This window comes from Eleginops maclovinus, chromosome 4 (genome assembly GCF_036324505.1).
Source record: "Eleginops maclovinus isolate JMC-PN-2008 ecotype Puerto Natales chromosome 4, JC_Emac_rtc_rv5, whole genome shotgun sequence".
Classification (NCBI taxonomy): Eukaryota; Metazoa; Chordata; class Actinopteri; order Perciformes; family Eleginopidae; genus Eleginops; species Eleginops maclovinus.
In genome coordinates, this window is record NC_086352.1 from 33754679 (window position 1) to 33777696 (window position 23018).

At 40.9% G+C, this 23018-nt stretch overlaps 1 protein-coding gene across 1 annotated transcript; it reads left to right on the forward strand.

Moving 5' to 3' along the window:
• The first annotated feature begins 1283 nt into the window (after positions 1 to 1283).
• On the forward strand, positions 1284 to 22252 carry abhd17c (abhydrolase domain containing 17C, depalmitoylase). The gene is made up of 3 exons (XM_063882414.1): positions 1284 to 2146; positions 10173 to 10352; positions 19755 to 22252. Exons 1-3 carry the CDS (start codon positions 1662 to 1664, stop codon positions 19972 to 19974), a joined length of 885 nt encoding a protein of 294 aa, XP_063738484.1. The 5' UTR covers positions 1284 to 1661; the 3' UTR covers positions 19975 to 22252.
• Positions 22253 to 23018: the final 766 nt, after the last annotated feature.

A 23018-nucleotide genomic window follows, 5' to 3' on the forward strand; every position in this document is an offset into this window, starting at 1 on the left:
AAGCAACCCACCATGAACACTTTCTCCTGCTCCAGCACAGCCTCTGGGTTCTGCTTCTGTACCCTCTGGGTCAGAATCCTCAGGGCGAACGCTCGGTTACCTACCTACCTATTTATCTATCTACTACCTACCTACCTACCTACCTACCTACCTACCTACCTACCTACCTACCTACCTACCTACCTACCTACCTACCTACCTACCTACCTACCTACCTACCTACCTACCTATCTATCTATCTATCTATCTATCTATCTATCTATCTATCTATCTATCTATCTATCTATCTATCTATCTATCTATCTATCTATCTATCTATCTATATATTTAATACCAGAGGAAACTAAGAAGATTTACTCAAGTACTGTACTTAATTACAATTTTGAGACACTTTACTTGAGTAATTACATTTACTTTATACTTGTACAATTCAGAGGTAGTTGTGTACTTTTACTCCACTACATGTATTTAATCCCTTTAGTTACTTTACAGATCTGGATGAATGATGGTAAATATAATCAGCCCTTAAATCAGACTTTAGTTCACCTGCAGTAAATCCAGCAGCTACCCTGCAGTATACAAAGCCATTCAAACTAGCTGCACCTTTACCAGCTCTGAGAACACTTTAATGATCAATAATTATAAAACATATCAGAGATATTATTCTGAAATGGACCAATCAAACAATGACTACTTTTACTGTCACTACTTTAAGAACATTTAGATGAGAATACTTTCTACTTTCACTGGAGGAACATTTAGAATACTTTTACTGTGACAGAGTATTCCTACACTCCGGTACTTATAAGTACAAGATCTGAGTACTTTCCACCTCTGTCACATACATTAATTGTCACATCTTTCCACCTGGTCATTATAAATGTTTGTTTTCAATAATTCACCTATTTCCCCATCTTGCATCTAAGATATAAACTTGGTTTCTGATTCTCATGGCTTTAAAAAAAATTCCATATTTGAATTTACTACATTCTTCCATTGCGAGCTTATTATTGGTCATCATTAGTTATTATCTTTTAACCAATTCCTTGTAATTTATTTAATGATTGCTGTTCTTAAAACAAGAAATAACTAGGATGTTTTGTTCAATTCCGTCTGGTGTTTTCTCAAGTAATAAAGTGTGTGGGTTCTTGTTTAAAGATGCCAGATATATTTCATATAGCTGTTTCCCACCGCTCACCGCAATCCCCTAAACTTGCAGAAATGCAATTCATTATAAGATAACATCCAAAACAAGCCAATCCGGATATCCGGTTGTAACGGAAGGCAGGCTTCTCTCCATCCCAGAGAGAAATGGCCGTTCTCATTCTTACATACACACTAGCAACATATCTTGACGTTTAGCAGCTAATGTGTTTTAGGGACTGGACTGCTCTGCCGAGACTCTCCGCTTCGCTGTGTTGTGCTGTACAATACCGTGAATGTAAATGTTGAGTTTAAGGTAAAGTCTTATCCTCTGGAAGGCTAGTTCTGCTGTTAGCTACCTGCCAGCCTGCTAGCGTTAGCGCGTTAGCTGCCGAGCCACTGGTCATCCTACACTGCTCGATATAGTCTATTCATGGGAAATAAATAGGACCTGAACCACAAGAGGACCGTCTTCCCGTGTTAATAGAAGTTAAATAAACGGGTAACCCCGAGCCTAAATGCCCGAACAAGGCCCCAGGATGAATGGTTTTTCTCTTGGTGAGCTGTGCTGGTTGTTCTGCTGTCCGCCCTGTCCGAGTCGCATCGCGGCCAAGCTAGCCTTCCTCCCCCCGGAGCCCACGTACTCTGTGCACACGGACGCTAACGGGGCAACTAGCTTACATTTAACCGAGCGGGCGGACTGGCAGTATTCTCAGCGGGAGCTCGATGCGGTGGAAGTGTTTACCACCAGAAGCAGCCGGGGTAACCGGGTCGGGTGCATGTTTGTGCGGTGCGCCCCGAACAGTCGCTACACACTGCTGTTCTCCCATGGCAACGCAGTGGACCTCGGGCAGATGTGCAGCTTCTACATCGGCCTAGGCTCCAGGATCAACTGCAACGTGTTCTCCTACGATTACTCGGGCTACGGAGTCAGTACTGGCAAGCCTTCTGAGAAGAACCTGTATGCGGACATCGAGGCGGCCTGGCAGGTCCTGAGGAACAAGTGAGTACGGACCATGAGTGTGTGGTGCAACCAGCAAATGCCCTCAGTTGTTTAGCGTTCATGCCGTAAGCTACCCCGATTACATTCTTATATCGATGAAGACATCAACTAAACTAGGCGAAGATCCCCTCCAAACAGTCAACCGCTTTTACATATGCAGTGATGTTTATTGGTTTTCAATGTAGTGGAGTCACGTGGTCATTTATTTGAGTGGTTCCCAGTGAAATTTGGGCTTCATGTCAAATTGTGTCGTGTACACCCTTTCAGTGCTTATATTTCACAGATTAAATGCCAGAAAGCTTTACATCTCTGTGGGAAAAAGTCGGAATCATCCACCACTATATATCTCTCAGAATCTATGTGGCAGCTCGCTAGACCTCAGTCAGGTGAGAGACACCTGTTAGGCACTTTTGGCAACTAACTGACACAGTGGTGGTCACAGTGGCACCTTGTTCACAGTTGAGGGACATCTATGGCTCGCTGCTATCTGCCATTGTCAGTAAGAGATCTACTGTCAAGTAGTGCATTATGCAGCTGTTAACCAGCTAGTAAGGTTGCCCCCTGCAGAGGCTGCAGAATGGAAGTATCCAGCACATGCACACAGATGAGCACATCAAGCTTTGGCTTTCATTGTACAGGCTCAGCTATGGTTAAAAACTAAAGTTTTGGGGGATATGTTTCATTCTCTTGCCCTTCTGGCTAACAGCCCTCATTCTGGTGTTTGTGTTCCTCAATCTGTTCATTCTGTTCAATCTGTAATTTTATTGGCAGTTGAAGGATAAAACAATAACTGATAGATGCATACATTTAAAAAATGCACTACCATCTCTATTTAAAAATACTGGTAATAATAATATTTGTTTCTTCTCAAAATGCTTCACATAAGAAAGGAAGGGATTAAAACAATAATATAAAATATATTTTTTAAGTGTTCCAGGACAAGAACAAAACAAATCAAGAACATGCTCTAATTTCTGGGCCCAAAAAAGTAGAACACTACCGCCACTCAATTAATAGATAAGCACCTCATTAATTTAAAGAGCAGCAGCAATTATAAAAGAGACTTTGAATTAAAGGTTTAGAAATGTGGTGTTGATGGAAGATACAGAAAACACTTATACAATCTTTGAAAGATATCTACTTGTAAAGGCTTTTCAGTGAGCCAAACCTTATTTTATTTTTCCTTTTTTTAACCGTTATTTAAATGCTTTAGCCAAATACTTTGCTGCTGTAAAAAAACATTTCCTGATTTGGCATCATTAAAGTATACATCCATCCACATGTATTATAACCACTACTGTTTATTGTTTGTTCAAGTTATTTTTACTTGTCTTATTTACATTTTGAGATTGTGCGGTGATAGTGAGGGATATTCAGTAGCAAATTAAAAGAAACTAAGGTAAAGGATCATCATTTCATGAATAAAGAGTATCTATAAAATGCATCCCACACTTTCGTAGAACTAGCCTCTTAATTTGGCTCTTTAAGTGCAACACATTCATTCAAAGCAACATAATGTAGGATTCTGGATTGACTGCTCCCTGCCAGCGTTCCCTCGTGCCCCGTTTCTACAAATCTTCTCCTCCCTTCTTTCCAAAGCTCCTGTCCCAGCAGTTTAAACCCCAACATTCCCCCTGTGACCGGAGCTCCAAGTCCTGGCAGCACAGCTTACCGAGCTAAAAGCTAACTGGCTAACCGCACATACTGTTAGTAGCAGTTAGCGGTATAGCATTGCTTTAGCAACAAGTCAAATCTTTCTGCCCGTCAGGAAACTCCGTAAATCACACAGTAAAACCACAGAGTCAAGACGGAGCATCCGGAGGTCATCAGAGGGAAAGCCATAAAATATGAGCTGTTCACCAAAATCTACTCTGTCCCTTAAAGCCTTGAGCACTTCTCCTAAGTTGTGTCACTGCAGGGTATGGTTGTTTTTGACTTGCACTATGTTACTTTTCCATTAGGAACAGTTTTGGATAGTACCTGGTACTTTTTCAGTGCCACCAAAACCGAGAGAGAGAGAGCTGAGCCGATACTAAAAGGTTCTCTGGAGAGCAACCTGCCCAAGCATTAAGCACTGTTAATCATTAGGCTGTCCTCCGGCGAGCTAAGGAGGGGGTTTATGTTTATTCAATTTCTTTATAATTACACATTGTGGAAAATCATTTAGACTGTGCCCTTAAACAGCAGTTTCATTTCATAGTGGTAGTCCCATTACTCAGCCTTCAGGGCTCCGCTGAAATACAGCATCTAGAACGACTTAAAAGGTAAAGATCTGTTGCACGAAGCTCAGGTCGCTTGACATTTTGATAATTGCCCATTGATTTGATTGTATTTGTAGTTTTTGAACGTACATATTTCCCCACCAGGCTTTAAATAATGCTTTTTTTGCATTGTAATGCCAGGCGGTAACTAAATAGTTTCTAAATGTTACTTTCAGAGCATCACTGTGAAACAAAGTTAGGGATTTACGTTGCAACGGCAAAACGAGAGAGATTGTCTTCAACGCAGAAAGTGGAGTTATCTTTTCCTATCACCATTCAGGTTGACAAAAGATAGCTTGTTGGGACAATTCGTATGACTTTCATTTATTAGTGTTACACAGGGCTCTTTACATCGGTGTGAATGTGGGCTTTGTGTTTTGATTGAAAAGCAGCCCAGACTAAGCTTCCTCTGCTTTTATGAAGAGATGAAAATAAAGCATTGATTCTGTCTATGGCTCTGTGGGTGCTAGTGTCGCAGAACAGGGAGTGTGACCCTGCATTGATGGTGTGATCATTCCCAAGTGACCTAACCCAAGATTCCCGTGCAATTAGGGATGAAACAGGTATGCCGGCAGACCCTGAGGTAGACAGACGGGTTGGAAATAATTGGACAGCTTCTTACCGTCCTGCAACAGCCACTTTCACCAGATTTTTTACCTCCCAGCTTGCATGCTGTTTTCCATGAATCCAATTAAAATAGGATCCAAATCATTCTATCTGTTATAAAGCTTTCAACAGAGCATCTTTGGCATGTCAGTGTTTAGTTTACTTCCCTTTTTATTTTTGGATTATTGATGTTGGTAATGATGTACCATTAATGATTTTAACAGGGTTGTTTTAAATCAATTTGAACTTGGCTTACCATCTCAGAATACAGAGGCTGTCTTCATCCTTCACAATGTGGCCTCTGGCAGTCCACCTGAATGCCTCAGGCATCAGTCTGGATGTAGCCACCACCTAGAACTATTCACTCACTGTAATCCAAAGTGAGTTGAAATGTCACTTCTTTCCTAAAGCCTTTTTATACAATGCCCCTAACGGCTGCCTTGAAGCAGCATGAGGCTGGCTGCATTACGCCGTCTGTAATACTGGCCAACCAGTGATATTACGTTTCCAAATCCAGCCCTTCTCCTGTTGAAGTACACCTGAGGCTTTCTTCCAATAATGGACAGAACATTCAAAGATGTTGCTGTTTGTTTCTGTTTTTGAAACATGGTTGGCTTTTTGAGCCTTTGAGCATGTATAGAGACAACTCTCAAAGAACGGAAATCATTTCTCAAATGACGGCGCACATTACACTGTTTTGGTGGATGGGATTGTTCCCCAAAACCCATGTGATCTATTCTTTTAATCACATACTTAAGTTTTGAATCTGGCTGCAGTGTCTGCAGTGTGTCCAGGGTAGTTTAGCAAGATGATTAAGACATATTTGTCACTATTGAGAGTAGCCTGGGATTTTAATTTTACAGTTGTGTAATGCTCAAATTACGTTTCTCTCTGACTCATCAGTGTAATTCAGAGTTTTACCCTGTGAAAGCACAGTGCAGTGTCTATACAGTACTAGTTGGTGAATAAATGCTACAAGACCCTGTGTTTTTCTTACCACTTGCTGATAACAAATGAGCCTGAAGGCCAGCTTCAACACCGGCTCAGGCTCACCTAAAGTGGGCTGTCCTTTTCAGAGCTAACCAGTTATATTGCATTGACACGCTGCTCGCCAGGGCTTCTGCTCATCTGATGTTTTAAGAGGAAAATCTGCTTTATTCCAGCCTTAGAGCATCCCCAGATCATCATGTATCTTCCCCTATATCTCTCACTGGGTATAGGCACTGTAGCTATAAACCTCTCTATCTCTGTTTGACGATGACCCGGTGTTGAAAGAGCTATATACATTTAATCAGAGAACATGGCGTTACTCTAATCCGTTACTCTCTTCTATAGTCCAGTCCTTATGCCTCAGCCTGGCACTAGTTTGTGTCTCATCGGTGAAGGCCTTTTTGCACGACTTATGCTCTGCACTTCCCCTCAGCTGCCGTTTATATTGTGCTGTCGATTCAATAAATGTTGATCACTATGATAATCTGTGGTTAACATCATGATCAATCACATTTTGAAAATACTAGGGTGTACTTGTATTTTTGGGGGATATAAAACAAATGCTCATGTGGTGTTGTAATAAAGAAATGTATGAGTGAAATCAAAGGTTTATTTACTATTTTAACATGATTTTTGTATTATTGGAACACTTCACTCAAAGAGAGCTGCCTGGAATCCCCTTTGAATATAGTGTGCTACACAGGGCATATGGCTTGTAGTATTCAGACTACGAGCTCTATCTGCTCTCACACTGTTCAACTTCAAGAAACTGGAGCACGCTTTCTTCTTATTCATCGCTCCGAAAGATGGAGTGCAGAATATTTGTCATTTATTTAGGTGTGCTGTTAGTAACCATTCTTACTCATGACCAGTGATCTCAAGTCATTGCAATGTACTTTGTACAGATTTCTCTGCATATTATTCCTTTTCAGTGCCGTGCAGTTCATGGTAAACAGCCAAGCATGAATTAGGGGGGATGTTTGGGTCAAACTTGGAAATGTGATTAATAAAAATGATTTCCTTTCCCTGTATGCATGAGCCCTTTTATACATTACATGTCATTTGTTAGGCACTTTTATCCAAAGTGTCTTGCCCAGGGACACAACAACATGCTGACAGTAGTGGGACTCGAACCCTGCGTCACAGCCGCCTTATACAGTAACATGGTTGTGGCTATAATCATTAAATGTTTTATGTTCTCTGCCCCTCAGTGTGCTGCATCAAAGTCCATGTTTTGGGACTCAGCTGGCAGCCAGCTACTTTGTCCTTCCATGTGTGGGGTCATAATCGTCTATCAGGATGACTGCTCAGTTTACTTGCTGCTTATCAGAGGCAGGATTTGCCTAGGCCAGCAGATTAGTCACACCCTAGCTGTTATCTGAAGAGCTCTTCTGATGGCATCGCTTCATAGGACACATTCAGCCGTTCAACCAGCCGTTTGTTGTTCAAGCCTTTGACACGGTTGTCCGTCCAGCTAGGGTCTAATTCTTCTGTGTGTGTACATGTATGTGTGCAGAGGGCTACTCATGTTCTGCTCAGCATCGCTCTGCCTTCCCAGCCCTGTCAGGAGATGGGAGGTTTGCTCAATTCTTCTTCTCCAGATTGGGAGTGCTGGCAAGTAACATCCAATCCCAGCATCTCCCTCTCTCTGCCTGACAGGCCTGTTTTCTGTCAGTGCTGCTTTTCACCCTGCAGTCCTTAAGAGGAAAAGTAGGGGAAGCCATGCCCATGTCCAGGTCATCCATCAAAAGGTTCTGTACTTTACAACATATTCTATACCTGACACCAACAGGCAACCCCTCTCTATAGAAGTGCGCTCTAGAGTAGTTAGATGTAGTCATTCGCTTTAGATGTTTTGTTTCTGAGAGTTGATGCACTACACAGATGTACACAGTTTTCTAAGAATGCTGGTGGAGCATGGGAGTGCTACAACATTTTGTAGCTCCTTTTTGGAAATCTGCAGAATGGCTAGTTGTCTCGGCTGTTGCTCAGGCAGGCCTTTGGTTGGTGGTCATTGTGAGAAAATGTAATTCAATAGTAGCCCAACTGTGAAATGATAAGCAATGTGGGAATTCAGCGTTAAAAGTGGTGAGAGTGGCAATGTGTTGTCATGATATAGTCTTCATAGACGCATAACCCATGTGCAGCGAGATGCTTTTTCGACTAAGCGCACCACTGCCAAAAAAAGAGCTTTTAGACACACACCTTTTTCAGCTACAGATATTTGGGGTTCCCATAGATTCAAACTGGCACAATCCTCAGATTAGAAATTGATCAGTTGGGTCAACTAGACAAACGTATCAAACGACAAGGTTCCCCACAGGATTTAAAGAAAGTGGTAGGTAGACCTCAGACCCTTTAGGGCAGAACGTATGCTTTATAAAGAAATATTAAACACAATGTTTGTACTAATATAAAACCTAATCATTTGCACCTGACCCCATCCCAACACACACACACACACACACACACACACACACACACACACACACACACACACACACACACACACACACACACACACACACACACACACACACACACACACACACACACACACACACTCACACTCACACTCTGAAAAGACTTAAAGATGCCATGTCTTTAGGATTTCCACAAAGGTTTAGATCAGGGGTGTCTAAACTATTTTCACTGAGGGCCACATACAGAAAAACATACGAACATCTCTAGAGGTGAGGTATAATGCCTCACAAGTTAAGTTATAAGTTAGTAAAATCAGTCAAATGTAGGTGAATTATGGTTGATAGTTGAATATGCTTCAAGAAAAAAACAGTCTGCTTCACAGCTCTCCGTAGGGTTTCATGAATTTATTTGGCAGCCTTAAAACAGAAACCTCCGATTGCTTATAATAAGGGAAAATATGACGGGTATATTTCAAGCTTGTTATGTAAAGAAGTTAACTAATATTTGTTAGAAAATGTTCTCAACTTTATTTGACCGAATTTGTTTGAAAAGTGGCTTTATTAACACATGAATACTACTGAGTAATATATCTTTACATATGTTTAAGACAAGCACAAGTTTCAGGTGTGGGCCATATTCCATTATACTTTTAGGATATGCCGGGCAGTAGTTTGGACATCCTTGGTTTAGGTGCAATATAAATACTGTGAAAATATAAAGACGCTTTCTCTGTGGAGAGCGCACACCGTTTTTGATTTCTTATTTATAAACTGTGCGTTTGCACTATTCACTGACAGGGCATCAATAAGGTTGTCATGTCCCAGCTGTACAACATATAGGTTGACATATAAGTGCCACTACAGCATTGTAACAGTCTTCAGAGCACAGATACAAAGCACCGGAAACTAACCAATCAAAGCAGACGTGGATTTTCCTTTGAGGTTGTCTTAAAGAGAGAGGCCCTGAAACATAGCTTTTCAGACAGGGTGTATATACAATTATGAGCAGACAACCATATGACAAAAAAAGGTCAATTATAGGATGTAAATGTTTTTAATAACTGGAAATATAAGTTAAACCTGATAGCAGTGTTGTAGTCCCGGACTCGAGTCCGACCTGTGAGCTAAATTTAGAGACTCGTGTCTTGACTTGGACTTGAGCACTAATGACTTGAACTCAGACTTGGACTCGTGCATTCGGTCTTGCGATGATGCCGGCGCGTTTTCGCAACGTTTTCGATGTGTTTCTATTAATATTTATGCCATAATACGGCGTAGAAATGTTGCTGGAACCGGTAGACTCTCTTCTTTCCGATGCATTCTCCCTCGAGATCCTACGTGATTCACAGCCGGAGCTAGGGGGCCAATAATAGAGCTTGACGCATACATCTTTGTGAATGATGTGTGTGTCAAGCTCTCTTATTCGCCCTTTCAATGCATATGAAAGCTCATAGCGCCCGCCATTAGGACACGTCTATGAGCTGCCGGACCACAGTTATGTTTTTTTAAGTTTAACAACACAGGGTTTCCCACTCACAGACTTTACGGGGGCGGGCCGCCCAGGTACATTAACAGCCGCCCAGCCGCCCAGGTACATTAACAGCCGCCCAGGTGTATTTCGCGACCCATTTAGTTTTAAAAATAAATAAATAATGTATCCGTCCACGAGCACGACGCCATGTTTTTCTTATTCTATATCAAATGAATTAACACATTCCTCTGGCTTGTCTGTGTGCTGTTGTACAGGTACGGTGTTGCTCCGGAGAACATCATCTTGTACGGTCAGAGCATCGGTACGGTGCCCACCATCGACCTGGCTGCTCGCTATGAATGTGCTGCTGTCATCCTTCACTCACCGCTCATGTCAGGGCTGCGGGTGGCCTTCCCCGACACACGGAAGACCTACTGCTTTGATGCCTTCCCCAGGTGAGTCTCACACACGGCTTGCACACCGTAGCAACGATAACATTGGCAACTCACAACCGTACTGTTTATCCTGCTGTCAGGGTTGGAAACGCAACCAAAGTAGCACTACGCTACTACGTCAGAGTACAGTCTTGGTAAAACTGGTAGACAATGTTATTTTTGGCATCTAAGTTTTCTTTAATTTTAATCTCAATACATTTTAAAATCTAGGAAAAGTTGACAAATTCTCGTAATCCCACATTTCTGTTAAAAAACGTTTTTAATGTAATATTCAAATTTTGAGTTTTCATTTAATCATAAAGATTAAAACAAATAAAGGCTTGAAATAATTTACATTGTATGTAATGAATCAATATTTTATAAGAGTTTACATTTTTTAAATAGAATTACTGAAATGAATTCACTTCTCCCTGATATTCAAATTTCTCGAGATGCACATGTTTTTTTTTCCTTTTTAGAAAAGTGTGTTGGTTATAGTCATTTTTATAGTCATTTAAACAAAGAAGAACAACACTAGGAGCAGATGCCAGGAGTTGAGATTTCATTTAAACTAAATCATGACTGATATGTGTGTGCATGCAAAATAATCAGAGCACTCGATGTCAAATTACTGGATGACAAGTAATTGAGACCTTTTTTAAGAGGTTACTTTTATTTCATACATTTTTTCGGCACAGTGCTCACTCCACAGAAACACTGTCACAGATCCCTTATACCCAGATATTATCTGCTCTAGCTCAGCTTCAAACTGAAATGTAAGTAACCTTGTTTTTCCTGGCGCTGCACCTCTGCAAAATTAATAAAGCAGAGAAACTGGAATTATATATTTACAGTACATGTTGGGAACACTAATTCAAACACTATCACTGATCTTGAAGCAGCTGGGTAACAAAGTTTATATATCATTATGTTTAATGTATTCCACCCCTATGTTGAAGCAGATGATGCACAAAAAGCAAAAACATAATACTTGCTACAGTAATAATAATTGTGTGTTTTTTGGGAACTTTTTAATAATGTTTCATTAGAATTGTTTATTTTTAAATTAAACACTTTTACAGTTTTATTATTTTACAAAAAGGAGCCTGCTAATAATAATGATGGACTTTAGCCTAGACCAGGGTATTCATTGAAAATTCAGAGAAGAGGTGAAAATACTTTGTCACCCTAATGTCTAACCTGCCTTTGATTCAGAGCAGTATGTAATCTGTAGTACCAGAGGTAATATTAACATCTATATGTCCACGAGGCTTGCAAATAAAGTGCAATTCAGTAATATTTCAACAATTTATCTTCAGCTTTCATTATGAACTGGAGTGATACATGAATAATAAGGAGCCTATTATAATATTAATAGTTCTCATTTCAGTGGTAAGCCTGGAACAATATTTGGTTTGAATAATGTACATAGTGGAGAAAGCTCCCGAGCCAATCATGGTCGAGATGTACAACTCTACCCATTTGAGCTTTGTCTCTCTCAACAACACCTCCTATAATATAACTGCTGTCTGCTTTTCTGTTTTAAGAGCTATGTGCGTGTGTGCCGAGTCGCAATCCTTACACAGATTTCATTGGCTGAGGAGCGTTGCCTAAGAACATTTATAATTTGTGCTATTCACACATGGGCCACTAAACTAGGGCCTTTAAGGCTGCAAATGCATTTAACATGGAATGCTTTGCATTCCATAGGTCGTGGTCCTGACAGGACAGTCTCCACAGTGTTTCTGTTGGTGTCCTCTAGCTCAACGGTACCAGCTGATACTCAAGCCCAGATCCCACAATAAGAGCAATTTGTATTCTATTGTTTTCCACTGCCTGGTGATAATTACACTTAAAACTCTCTCTGTGCATCCATCAGAAAGGCTACTGTATGTTATTGATTCACAGTGTCTAGACATTTTGACATGCAAAGCACTCAAACAGCAGTCTTTTTGTACTCTTTTGCCAAGTACCTAGCAATTTGGCACTCAATTATTGTCAAACACTTTGTCTTATCAGTGCTTATCACCGTGCATTAGCAAACAAGCTTTCATTCTAAAAGAATGACTGGTTGATGACTAAGGCCTCGTCTATACTACTGCGTTTTCGTTTTAATCCAGTTTTAAAACGAAAACGATATCCGTCCACACGAGCGTTTTAGCTCCGTATCAGAAGTAATCTCCGTCCACTTTACACACCTGAAAACGAATATCACGTGACCATTCACGTATGCTGGGCATGCGCGTGCCAGTGTAAACAGGAAGTCTAATCTGCAGTTGCTTTCAGTTGGAGAAAGCAGTTGGTCAGTAACAGACAACGACACGACAATGGCGAAAACAAACAGTTAGATTTTTGTTGAGATTTGAATCCTCCCGGGTAAGAAAAGGTCACGTGGTAGGAGCATTACGAATCAGAGAAGGATATTCGTGATCAATAAGACCCAATCAGAAAGCGCTCATGGGTGCCTACGTCGTTTCCAAAAGTCTGCGTTTCTGCCTGTCCACACTAATCAGCAGCCCCGGGGTTTTGAAATTGAAACGGGACCAGCAGCGTCCCCAAAAGTTATACGTTTTTAAACGAAAACGCAGTAGTGTGGACGAGGCCTAACTCTGATCCGCAATACTACGTGCTGCTTTCCACTTGTAGCCCTATACTCATTCTTATTTTTGTGGGGGACTGTTTAGGATTGTGATTCACATAAACCTAAAAGCTTAACAATATTAATGCAACAATGGGGATTCTGTCAGAACCAACTAAGACTTAAACAGCATGTTACGGCTCAACAAAAAGTCTACTATGTTAACTGAAGTTGAATGTGGAAATACTCCACTCTTATGTAACATATAATCATCCTAGCCATATGTCAGTGCCGTTCATGTAGTCTAAGTGATAAGAGAAGTTATGATTAGTGAGTGCTTTGGATCTCTATGTTGTGAGCTCTAGCACACTGCTTTATCAGGTGTCTGGAGAGCCAAAGATACTGAACTCTGCAGAGCCGAGGAGATTCATTATTTCATTATTGTTGTCCAAGTATCATGCCTACTCACTGCGCTCATAATAAGGTCACCAAGGGATCAGTGCTTGTGTGACCAAATGATGAACAGTCAGACGACGTTAAAGTGTAATGAGTCTGCCGTGTCTCCATTGATTAGCAGTCTGCAATGTGGCATGGTTAGGAATATTAAGTGTTTTAAGATTGTATTTGTGTGTATGGGTTAGGGTTAGGGTTCTGAGAGTGGTTAAAGATCCCCTATTATGTAAAATGCACTTTTCTGATGTCTTTTATACATAAATATGTGTCCCCAGTGTGTAAGGGGACTCTCAAAGTGTCAGAAAATACAACCCTCTCTCTTTTCCTCCTTACCCACATCTCTAAAAACGGAGGAACAAACCAGCTGATCCAGATTTGCTTCGGTTATGACGTCATAACTGAAATGTGGGCTGGCTTTACATTGAACTCCTGGCAACATCCCAACCTATCGTACCCAATATACAGTCGGCGAGCTGAAACCATTCTGTGTTGGAAGTAATATGGTCTGTGTTTACATTAGCAAGCATCGCTAGCACTCAGAGCTAACGCTGTACTGGAGAGACTATGTAATATACATTTAGCATAATATAGCTAGCATAATAGGAGACCTTTAAGCAGTTCCTCTTTGACAGGTCTAGAAATGTCTGATATAATTCTGATGCTAACTCTAAACTAGCCTCTGAAATGGAATTAGATGCTAATTTAATGCTGGCTAGGAGCTGAATGTCAGATGGTGGGACACATGCTTCTCACAAAAACAAAACAACTCATGAACTCTGTTAGCACAACTCTCCTGGCTATAAATACATTACATCTGCATATTAATATCGAGTGGTAGCCGTGAATGGAAAAATAACGAGATGGGGAATCTGTTCAGCTTAGCAGCTGTTTGGAGCAGAGGGGCTAACGTTAGCTCCTGCACACGGCGTCATTTAGATCAGGAATGAGTTATTATTTTCATATAAAACCAGTCAGACTGAAGTGTTGTTGTGGGGAGAGTGATGTAACCTGTTACAGTTCATTTACTGTTGAAGACAGTTGTAGCTGCTCAGGGGATTTAAATGGATGTCCTGTAATGTAGCAGGCTCTTTGCAGCTGTTCATACTGAAGACAGCAGATCCATAATTTCAAATTAGTCATTATTTTGTGACTTTGAGTTAATCATTCAAGTATGGTGTTAAAGTGATATGTTTCTTTAACTTCTAATTCAGCCTAATCTCTGATGTTGAGTATCTATTATCTATTATGTAAAGAAATTGTTTACATTTCAATTCCTACTTAAATTGTATAATTTTAGCGATTCAAAGCTGATCCTAAGATTGAGGGACCTTTGGATATTTTCTGACATAAGGTAAAGAAACTATATAAACAGTTTATAAGGGAAAACATAATTGAAGTGAGTGACATTTACACAGCAATAAGCCTATTCTCTTAAATGTTATAAAGTAAAGAACAAGCTATATTCTCCAAAATCATCATAAAGTGGAATCAACACCAGGACATCAGATCTACCTTGTTGTACCTAATCATTATTAATAATTGTATTAGACTTGAAAAAGGCTTTGCTCTATGAATACATATAAATACATGTTTAATCTGCTATCACCACTCTTAACCACCTGACTCGTACACATGCAGATAAACCACCCTGCCCGCACAACCAGACAGCTAGCAAACACCGTATGCCTAGAATTTGAGAGGGATATCTCTTCTGTATATTGCATAATGTTCTTTATTGTCCTCCTTTGCCTACGATACGATTTGAAGTGAGGTGCAGAGTAGGCATTAGGCAACTTGTGTTTAAATATGCCTCACAAAAAACACTTTGTCTTGACATGTATGCTGATGCATGAAGGCGTTGCAGCCACATGGCCTGCTTAATGAGAAGGCTTTTAAATGTAGTTTCAACTGAGGATTGTTTCATACAGTCAAAATGTAATCTCTGCATTTAACCCATCCAGGTATCGGACATGATGATGATGATAATAACAACAATAATCGTAATAATCATAATAATAATACTTATAATAATAGCTGTAATTATAATAATAACAACAATAATAATAATAATAATACAAATCACAATAATAATCTTTATTTGTATAGCACCTTTCATACAATAAATGCAGTTCAAAGTGCTTCACAGTAGATATCTCACAGAAAATGTATATCACATAGAATACAGTTACCAGTAAAAGACATAAAAACTAACCAAAAATAGCACAGAGTAGACATATACAAAATACATTTAGATTAAAGGTACAATGATTCAACACACACTCATAGTGGGCAGCTACTGTGCAGCGCTGTACCAGTCTACCCTCCAAACTCTGCCTGCTCAAAACCCAACAGGCGACCCGTCCAAGCTGAGTCCGTGTGATAAAAGTTGTCAGACATGAGGTTTGACGAATAAGGGGCATGCCCTTGCAAATGACAGATATATTTTTTCATTAGCACACACAAATAGTTTTAGTCATGCCACGTTTCCCCTGTAGTTGTTTCTGTTTCTGAATCCTCATGGAGTGTCTGAGTGGGAAGATGAGATGTCCTCTGCAGAGAGCGGCAGGAGCACCGCAGTGACAACAGCAGCTCTAATGAAGCGGGATGCTGGGGTCTGGCCCACTTCTGGTTTCTGTTTATCAGATGCAAAGATGTTCATGGTTGTTATTCAAAGATGTTGCATATTAACTGGGCTGTGTAGCTAGTCAGAGCCCTGCTGGATATAACCTCCGGGATCATTTAATGTCCTTCAGCCTTGCTTTTCTAGGATGGCAAAACAAATGATTTAGTGTTGCATCAATTAGGCGAAACTAGCATTTAATAGATGAAAAACATAACTCCTGGTTAAAGGGGGTTAGTTAGCCTTGGAGCTGGCAATAACAACAACGCGTGGTTGCTGTACGTCAATAAGGATAATACAGATGGAATAAAGGCACACTGAATCGGTTTAAAGTCTTCATTTATTAACATGTTAACAAAGATCTTTTTTACAAGGTTTAAATAATACAGTTCATCTTCAAAAGGGGCAAACAGAAGCATAACTTTTCTAGTCCTACCCCCTCTAGCAAACATTGCTCATCGAAAGTCACACGGAGTTCAGTTCATGGTCGTCAGTGGTCGTGATATTTAACACCTTTAACACACACACTTAATTAAATACAAAGTGGCACATTTCTTATGTTTACTCTTTGATCCCCATTAGGCTGGAAGTATACATCAGCTCGAAGACAAAAGATATGCAAACACAGAAGCTTAATTTACTGACAGAAACACAAAATGTTCAGACTTTATATTAAATCTCCAACCAAAAAACAAAACCTTTTTGTTCTGCAGCTACAAACGTAAATGTTAAAGTTTAAAGATGTGTAACTGAATTGAAAATATGTAACACCATATGAGGTAATGCTCATAAAGAAAACAGTGAAAATGTTATTAAAAGTGCAGATTATACTTAATAATTATACCAATACTGAGCGTTCTGCAGCTTTGTATCAGACTTCACATAACGTTTAATAAAATAACTTTACATAAAAATCCATTTCATGATTTACTTTTCTTGATTTCTCTTCCCAGAACATGATATGTTTACCTATTGTCTTTTTAAGTTGTTTTCTATAATGCAAGAACATAGCAACCTGTTTGCAAAACAAATCAGCTTGGTTTAGATATTTTTTACATTATTTCATAAATTAAAGCTGCAGTCGGCAGGATTGTTTTGATCATATTCACTGAAACCGACACTATGCTCTGACATAAATCAGCCGGTTTTAGAAGAAAAAAACCGCGTCTCTACCTCCACCTAGAACCTGTGGTTTGTTTTGCAAAAATCCACCGCGCCCGGTTCTTCTGGTCCAATCAGCGCAGGGCTACAGTTCGTGCACACGCAACCAATCCCCCCTCCCCCTGCCCCCTCACGCACGTTACAATATCACATGCACACGCCTCAAGTTCGCACTCGCAGGTGTGTTGGATTGTACGAAGCGTGATGGCGGAGAGAAAGACTAACAAGCTTCCAATTCCTCGGTTAACAACTGAAGCTAGGAGGTCCAAAACAACCAAGGAAAAGAAAACCCCTGTAGAAAAGAAGGAAACAAAGAAAGAAGGCGACCATGCCCGTGATAAAACCAGACTCAACAACGGACCGGCATTAAATTAGATCGACGCTGAAGAGACGGGCGCGTTCACAGAAATCTGGTGCACGTGCACTGACGAGCACAAGCTCGATGGGAAGGAGCTTGGTGGCAGTGGGGGAGGGGCGTGAGAGTAGTAAACATTCAAAATGCTACTTAAGTCCCCTCGATTAGCCAGACTTGCCAACTGCAGCTTTAAACAAGCCGCAGTTTGATTAGCTGCGGTATCAAATATGTTCTGCGGTTACAGACACATTATTTTGTGGAAAAAGGAGCGAAACGGCTCTTGTGACAGTAAAGGTTCAGACCCCTGCCCGAGGCCCATCAGCTGTTCAGTCAGAAACCCTGCTTTAATCAATAGGTTGCTAACAAGACTCGACGGGAACTTGGCTTGGGTCTTCAGGAGTTGTATCCTTTTTTCCTCTGTACCATTGTTAGTTCGTACACAGCTATAACGGTGCCTGCTGACCTCATACTCTAGCTTACACTAGCTCTCTTTCTCTATTTCTCCCACTTCGCTTCCCTCAATCATAGATATGCTCTACATTCTGAAGTCAGTATCTGCAAAGCAAACGTTAGCTAGTGTAACCGGGCTAATTTACTCCTGGGTGAGAGATTGCTCTGTGTCACTGTGAGCTCATATTCATACAAGAGCATGTGTGGGAGCCATAATTCAGTCTGTATACCCAGCTGTGAAGTAATAGTTTTCTTCCATCTGGATTTATATGAACTCCCAATGATTTCCCTGCATTCATCTCAAGCTAACCACTATCTGAGCAGCAGGGCACCGCAGAGGCTGAGCTGCTGCACCCGGTTATGGGCGAGGATGATTAGTGAGGGAACGGTATGCTCGGCTGAATACGGAGCTTTGCATAATTCCAACACATAGCTGATCACCATAGAATAACCCAACGAGAGTGTGTTCATACACATGAACACACCCTTCATCTTGTTACGACTCACCAGCTTTTCTTTATATTAACAATGTAGGATTAAAAGCATGTTGATTGGAACAAGACTCAAAAACAAGTTTCCCCAGGTTTAAAATAACTGCAAATACATGCGATGTTGGGGAGCGAGGGTGCTGCGGGGGAAGCGCCTCAAAGAACTCCTGCCATGCCAACTCTTATCAATTGGAAATTGCACTCGTGTATGAACATGGGGTATACAAGTATCCCAGCATGCTGTTCGGTTTACGCATCATTTAACATTGTTATCAAATTTTGTTGACTACATTTTTGAACAGGTCAAAGATCCTATTCCCACTTTTGCTCGTATCTCAAATGTACAATCAAGCTCTGTTGGATAAAAAGCAGTACTGGCCAAAGGTACATGTATCATCTTAATAACACACAGCTCCGACCACTGCAGCACGATCAGTTTCTCTGGTTTTATTATTTATAGGAATCTCTTTGAGTTACATGTTTTTATTTTATTATTATTACTGTATTCTATAAACTACTGACAACATTTCTCTGTGTTGGAAATCAACAGACACTGGAATGGCTGTAGAGATTGAGATTTAAGAAACCTCTAGAGTGGTCTCTTAAATGTATCTGGAGCTGTATATGGGAGCAGTTTGGGGTTAATATATTTAAACTTCTCCTGTATATTAATTATTGGTCCTTAATAAAGCTCCTTATTTTTTTCCTCCAATTAATCAATAGAACAGTCAATGGACTCCACACACAGCTCTGGAAAAAATTAAGAAAACACTCCACATGTTTCTTGAATCTTCCTATAAATATTAAAACAAGAGTAACTGATCATGCTGAAGTGGTCTCTTAATTTGAGAGCTGTGTAGTTAAAAGTACTGCAATTTCTTCCTTATTAAAGCAAAAGGGCTTTATGAAAAGTAAGAAGACATACAATATTTCTGTATGTTTTCCACATATTATTTAAGTTAGTAGAGCTTTGAGCCCATAATGTAATGTTGCATTAAACCCTTTATTTGGAATTAGTTTTGACGGATAATGTTATTTTATAAAACTTTAAAAATGTACACTTTTCTGTAAAAAAGCAACCATGTATGGCCTTTTTCTCTCCTGTATATTTACTATTGCTCCTGAATAAAGCAAGTCTTTTTTTCTCTCCAATGAATCCATGGAACAATCAGTGGACTGCACACACATCCTCCTCAGCAACAGTCTGTTCTCCTCTGGAACGTCCAAATGCACCAATGAGAATCGAGAATGAAATGTATGTCACAGATGAATGTTCTGATCGTCCCCTGACCTCCTGCTGTCTCTGTCTCCTGCACAGCATCGACAAGGTGTCCAAGGTGGCGTCCCCGGTGCTGGTGATCCACGGCACCGAAGATGAGGTGATCGACTTCTCCCATGGCCTCGCCATGTACGAACGCTGCCCCCGCGCCGTGGAGCCGCTGTGGGTGGAGGGGGCCGGCCACAACGACATCGAACTGTACGCCCAGTACCTGGAGAGACTCAAGCAGTTCATCTCCTTCGAGCTGCCCACCTCCTGAGGGGGTGTGGGTGACGGGGCTGCTCAGCACTGAGGCCAGGGATCATCTCGACACACTCCTTATCATCTCCCAACTTCCAGCATCGGGCAGGACTGGCTCTCACTGTCCTGGAGGCAATCGGGGGAGGAATGTGTAGGCGATTGGAAAAAGAGGGTTTTAGATTGTTGAGGTGCAGCCAGGAGTCGGGGAGGGCCAGGAGCGTCCTGGGGAGGGAGGTGAGGCTCTGGCTGAACACGGACTGTCCACACACCCTGGCAGCTGCTCTTCATGTGGACACAGTGTTTGCACTTGCTGCTCAATCTGGATCATTTTTAAACTCTCCTTCCCTTCCTCCTCTCACTCCGTCTCCCCATCCTGCTCCAGAGCTCCAGCTCGTCACATGTCCATACCCCTCCCCCGTCCCTGTTTCTCCTTTTTTTTTGACCAAGTCTTTGCAAGCTTGATTTTTGTATTCTTTTATACCAAATGAAGGAAGCATCAATTTTTTTGCACCTTGAGACAAATGAAGTTTTTTACTTTTTTCTGTAATTTTAAGTTACCATTCAGGGTTTACCAAACAATTGCACTTTTGATGTGCACATATTTTCAGGTGGTGTTTTTGTGTTTGGATATGAAGATGTTGGTTTTCTTTTGTTATCTGCATTCCATGTTTTTTTGTATTAATTGCAGTAGAAGCTTTTTGTCAGTGTAATCCTGATGCGTGCTGCTCTCTCACAGGAAGACGGTAATACCAAACCTTATTAAAAAAAATCTACCAATTATCAACTCTTTACTGCTGCACCCAGTCTACTGGTAAACTCAGCATACAGACAGCATCTTAAACACAAAGGGCATTTAAAAGTGTACAATAACTGAGCAGATGGTGCTTCATGAAAGTCTGCAGTGTTTATTGAAATACATTTTGATAGGTGGATCATCTGAATGCAAAATGTAATGCTGATTTTACCAGAGCACATACAAATTAAAGTAAAATGCCTCAAAGGTCCTTCAGTAAATGGATGTTATCAGCCTGTGTTGCAGGATATAAATACACCATCTCAACATACACAGACATATTGCTCCATAGCCCACGGTCTAATTAGCACGGACATTTTGAGAACGCAGTGATATCCTCACTAACTGAATCTTCCCTGGGGGGCAGAGAGCAGCAGGCATCGGGCTACACTTCTGGGAACGGGAGATCATGTACTAATAAGACTTGACTGAACAGAAACACTTGACTCAGTACTGTAAACTGCAGCCGGGGTTCACCTGCAGCCAGAAGGACTGACCCTGCTCCATGTGAAGGTGTTCCAGGTTTGGGTGTTGTCACTCATCTCTGACTACTACTACTACTACTAAAAAAAGCCTTATGTTCGTAAACATTTCAGCCAGCTCTGTGGTCTTTATAACTGCTGCTATTCTTCAGAGGTCTCAGTCAATCACTGTGAAAGCCAGACAGTTTGAACAGTGAGGTGAGAGCAAGGTACTAAAAACCAAATTCAGCCTGAGCCGTGTGGGCTCTCCTTCACCACCTCTGAGCCGGGGATCGCGTTTTCTTTACCCAGCTGGAACTCCAAAGACCTGACAGAAGCACCATGGGGAGATCTGAAGGGAGCATGCAATCACCTCTCCTCGCTGTTGAATCATTTTTTATATCCCCCCCTGCAAAGTAAAACACTAAACCATTTATCTAACATGTTCAACAATCACGATGGAGTAAAGCGAGACACCGTCCCGTTCAAGCTGATCAGAACGATTGTGTTTGAGGGATGTTTTCAGAGCGGTCAATGATTGGTCCGTGTGCTGCTGTGAAGTGGTTTGTCATTTGAGTGTCGGTGTTTTCTGATTTTTAGCTAATGTCGGGTTGATGTTTTGGAGCCTCCGATCATCTCTACTGTTGTCTTGTTGCTCCTCTTTTTTAAGCTGATGAAGACCCCGCTCCAGTCTCTGATTATTGTTTTGATACTGACATTTTTACGAGGTTTTTTCCAGTCTTAACTGTTGATAGGTTTACACTGTCTCTGAAAGCTGGTTTGTACGATAATCCTCTAACAATATATCTTCTCTATACATATTCGCCCTCACCTTGGGCCGTCTAGTCTTGTTGCTTTTAACACTGGAATCACGATATGCAAAAGAAAGGCAGATGAAGCTAGTCGTATCAGATGTTGATGTGTAAATCAGATGAGCCTTAATCATGTTGTGAAGCAGATTGTCCTACATGTGGTAGTTGCGGGAAGGCAGCACAATGGATGTTTTAATGATTATAATGGAATAAAGAATGCATGGAAGTGTACGTCTGACCTTATTTTTTCTGCGTTGGAAAGATCGAAAGCCTTTCTTCACAAAGACATCTTTCTCAGCTGGTATTTAGACACCTGGTATTTTAATTTAGCTGAACCGTTTTCAGATGGCTAACTATTTAGATAGCTACATATCGTTATAAGAAAGTGAGAAAATACACTCTTTGTATTTTAGCTGGAGCAACTCATTTAAAACATCGTCTTGCGTATTAAGTGCTGCTTCTATAGAGCGCCACAGGGATGATGTGTTTTTGTAGGCTGCCCCTGAAGTAAGCTGTGCGTGGGTTCCCTCGACAAAAAAGCAAATAGATTTCTCCATAGGATTTTGGAATATTGTAAAAAATAAGATCTATGGAAAACGAACCTGATAATCTCCACGTCTACCCTACCTTTATCATTTTCAAATCATAAATCTAATCGCCAGAATCAAAATGCTAACGTTATGCTATAAACGAACTACAGACGAATACAGCAGGATCGCACGACTTCAACGTCATGCCAACTTAAGATCCTTTCAACTGACTTTCACGCGCTAGCATATTTTAACAAAGCGTTTCCTTTTAGCCACACTGAATTTAACTACAAGTCCTGGCTGTTTCAAGTACCAGTCTGATATTGTTTTACAAAGATGACAAAGGGAGTGTAGCATGACGTACAACTTCTGTAGTCCTATTCAGCCACTTGTTGACAGCCATCGTTTTTCAGACACGTAAACTGTTCAGAAATCACCGGGGGGGGGGGGGGGGGGGGGGGGGTCAC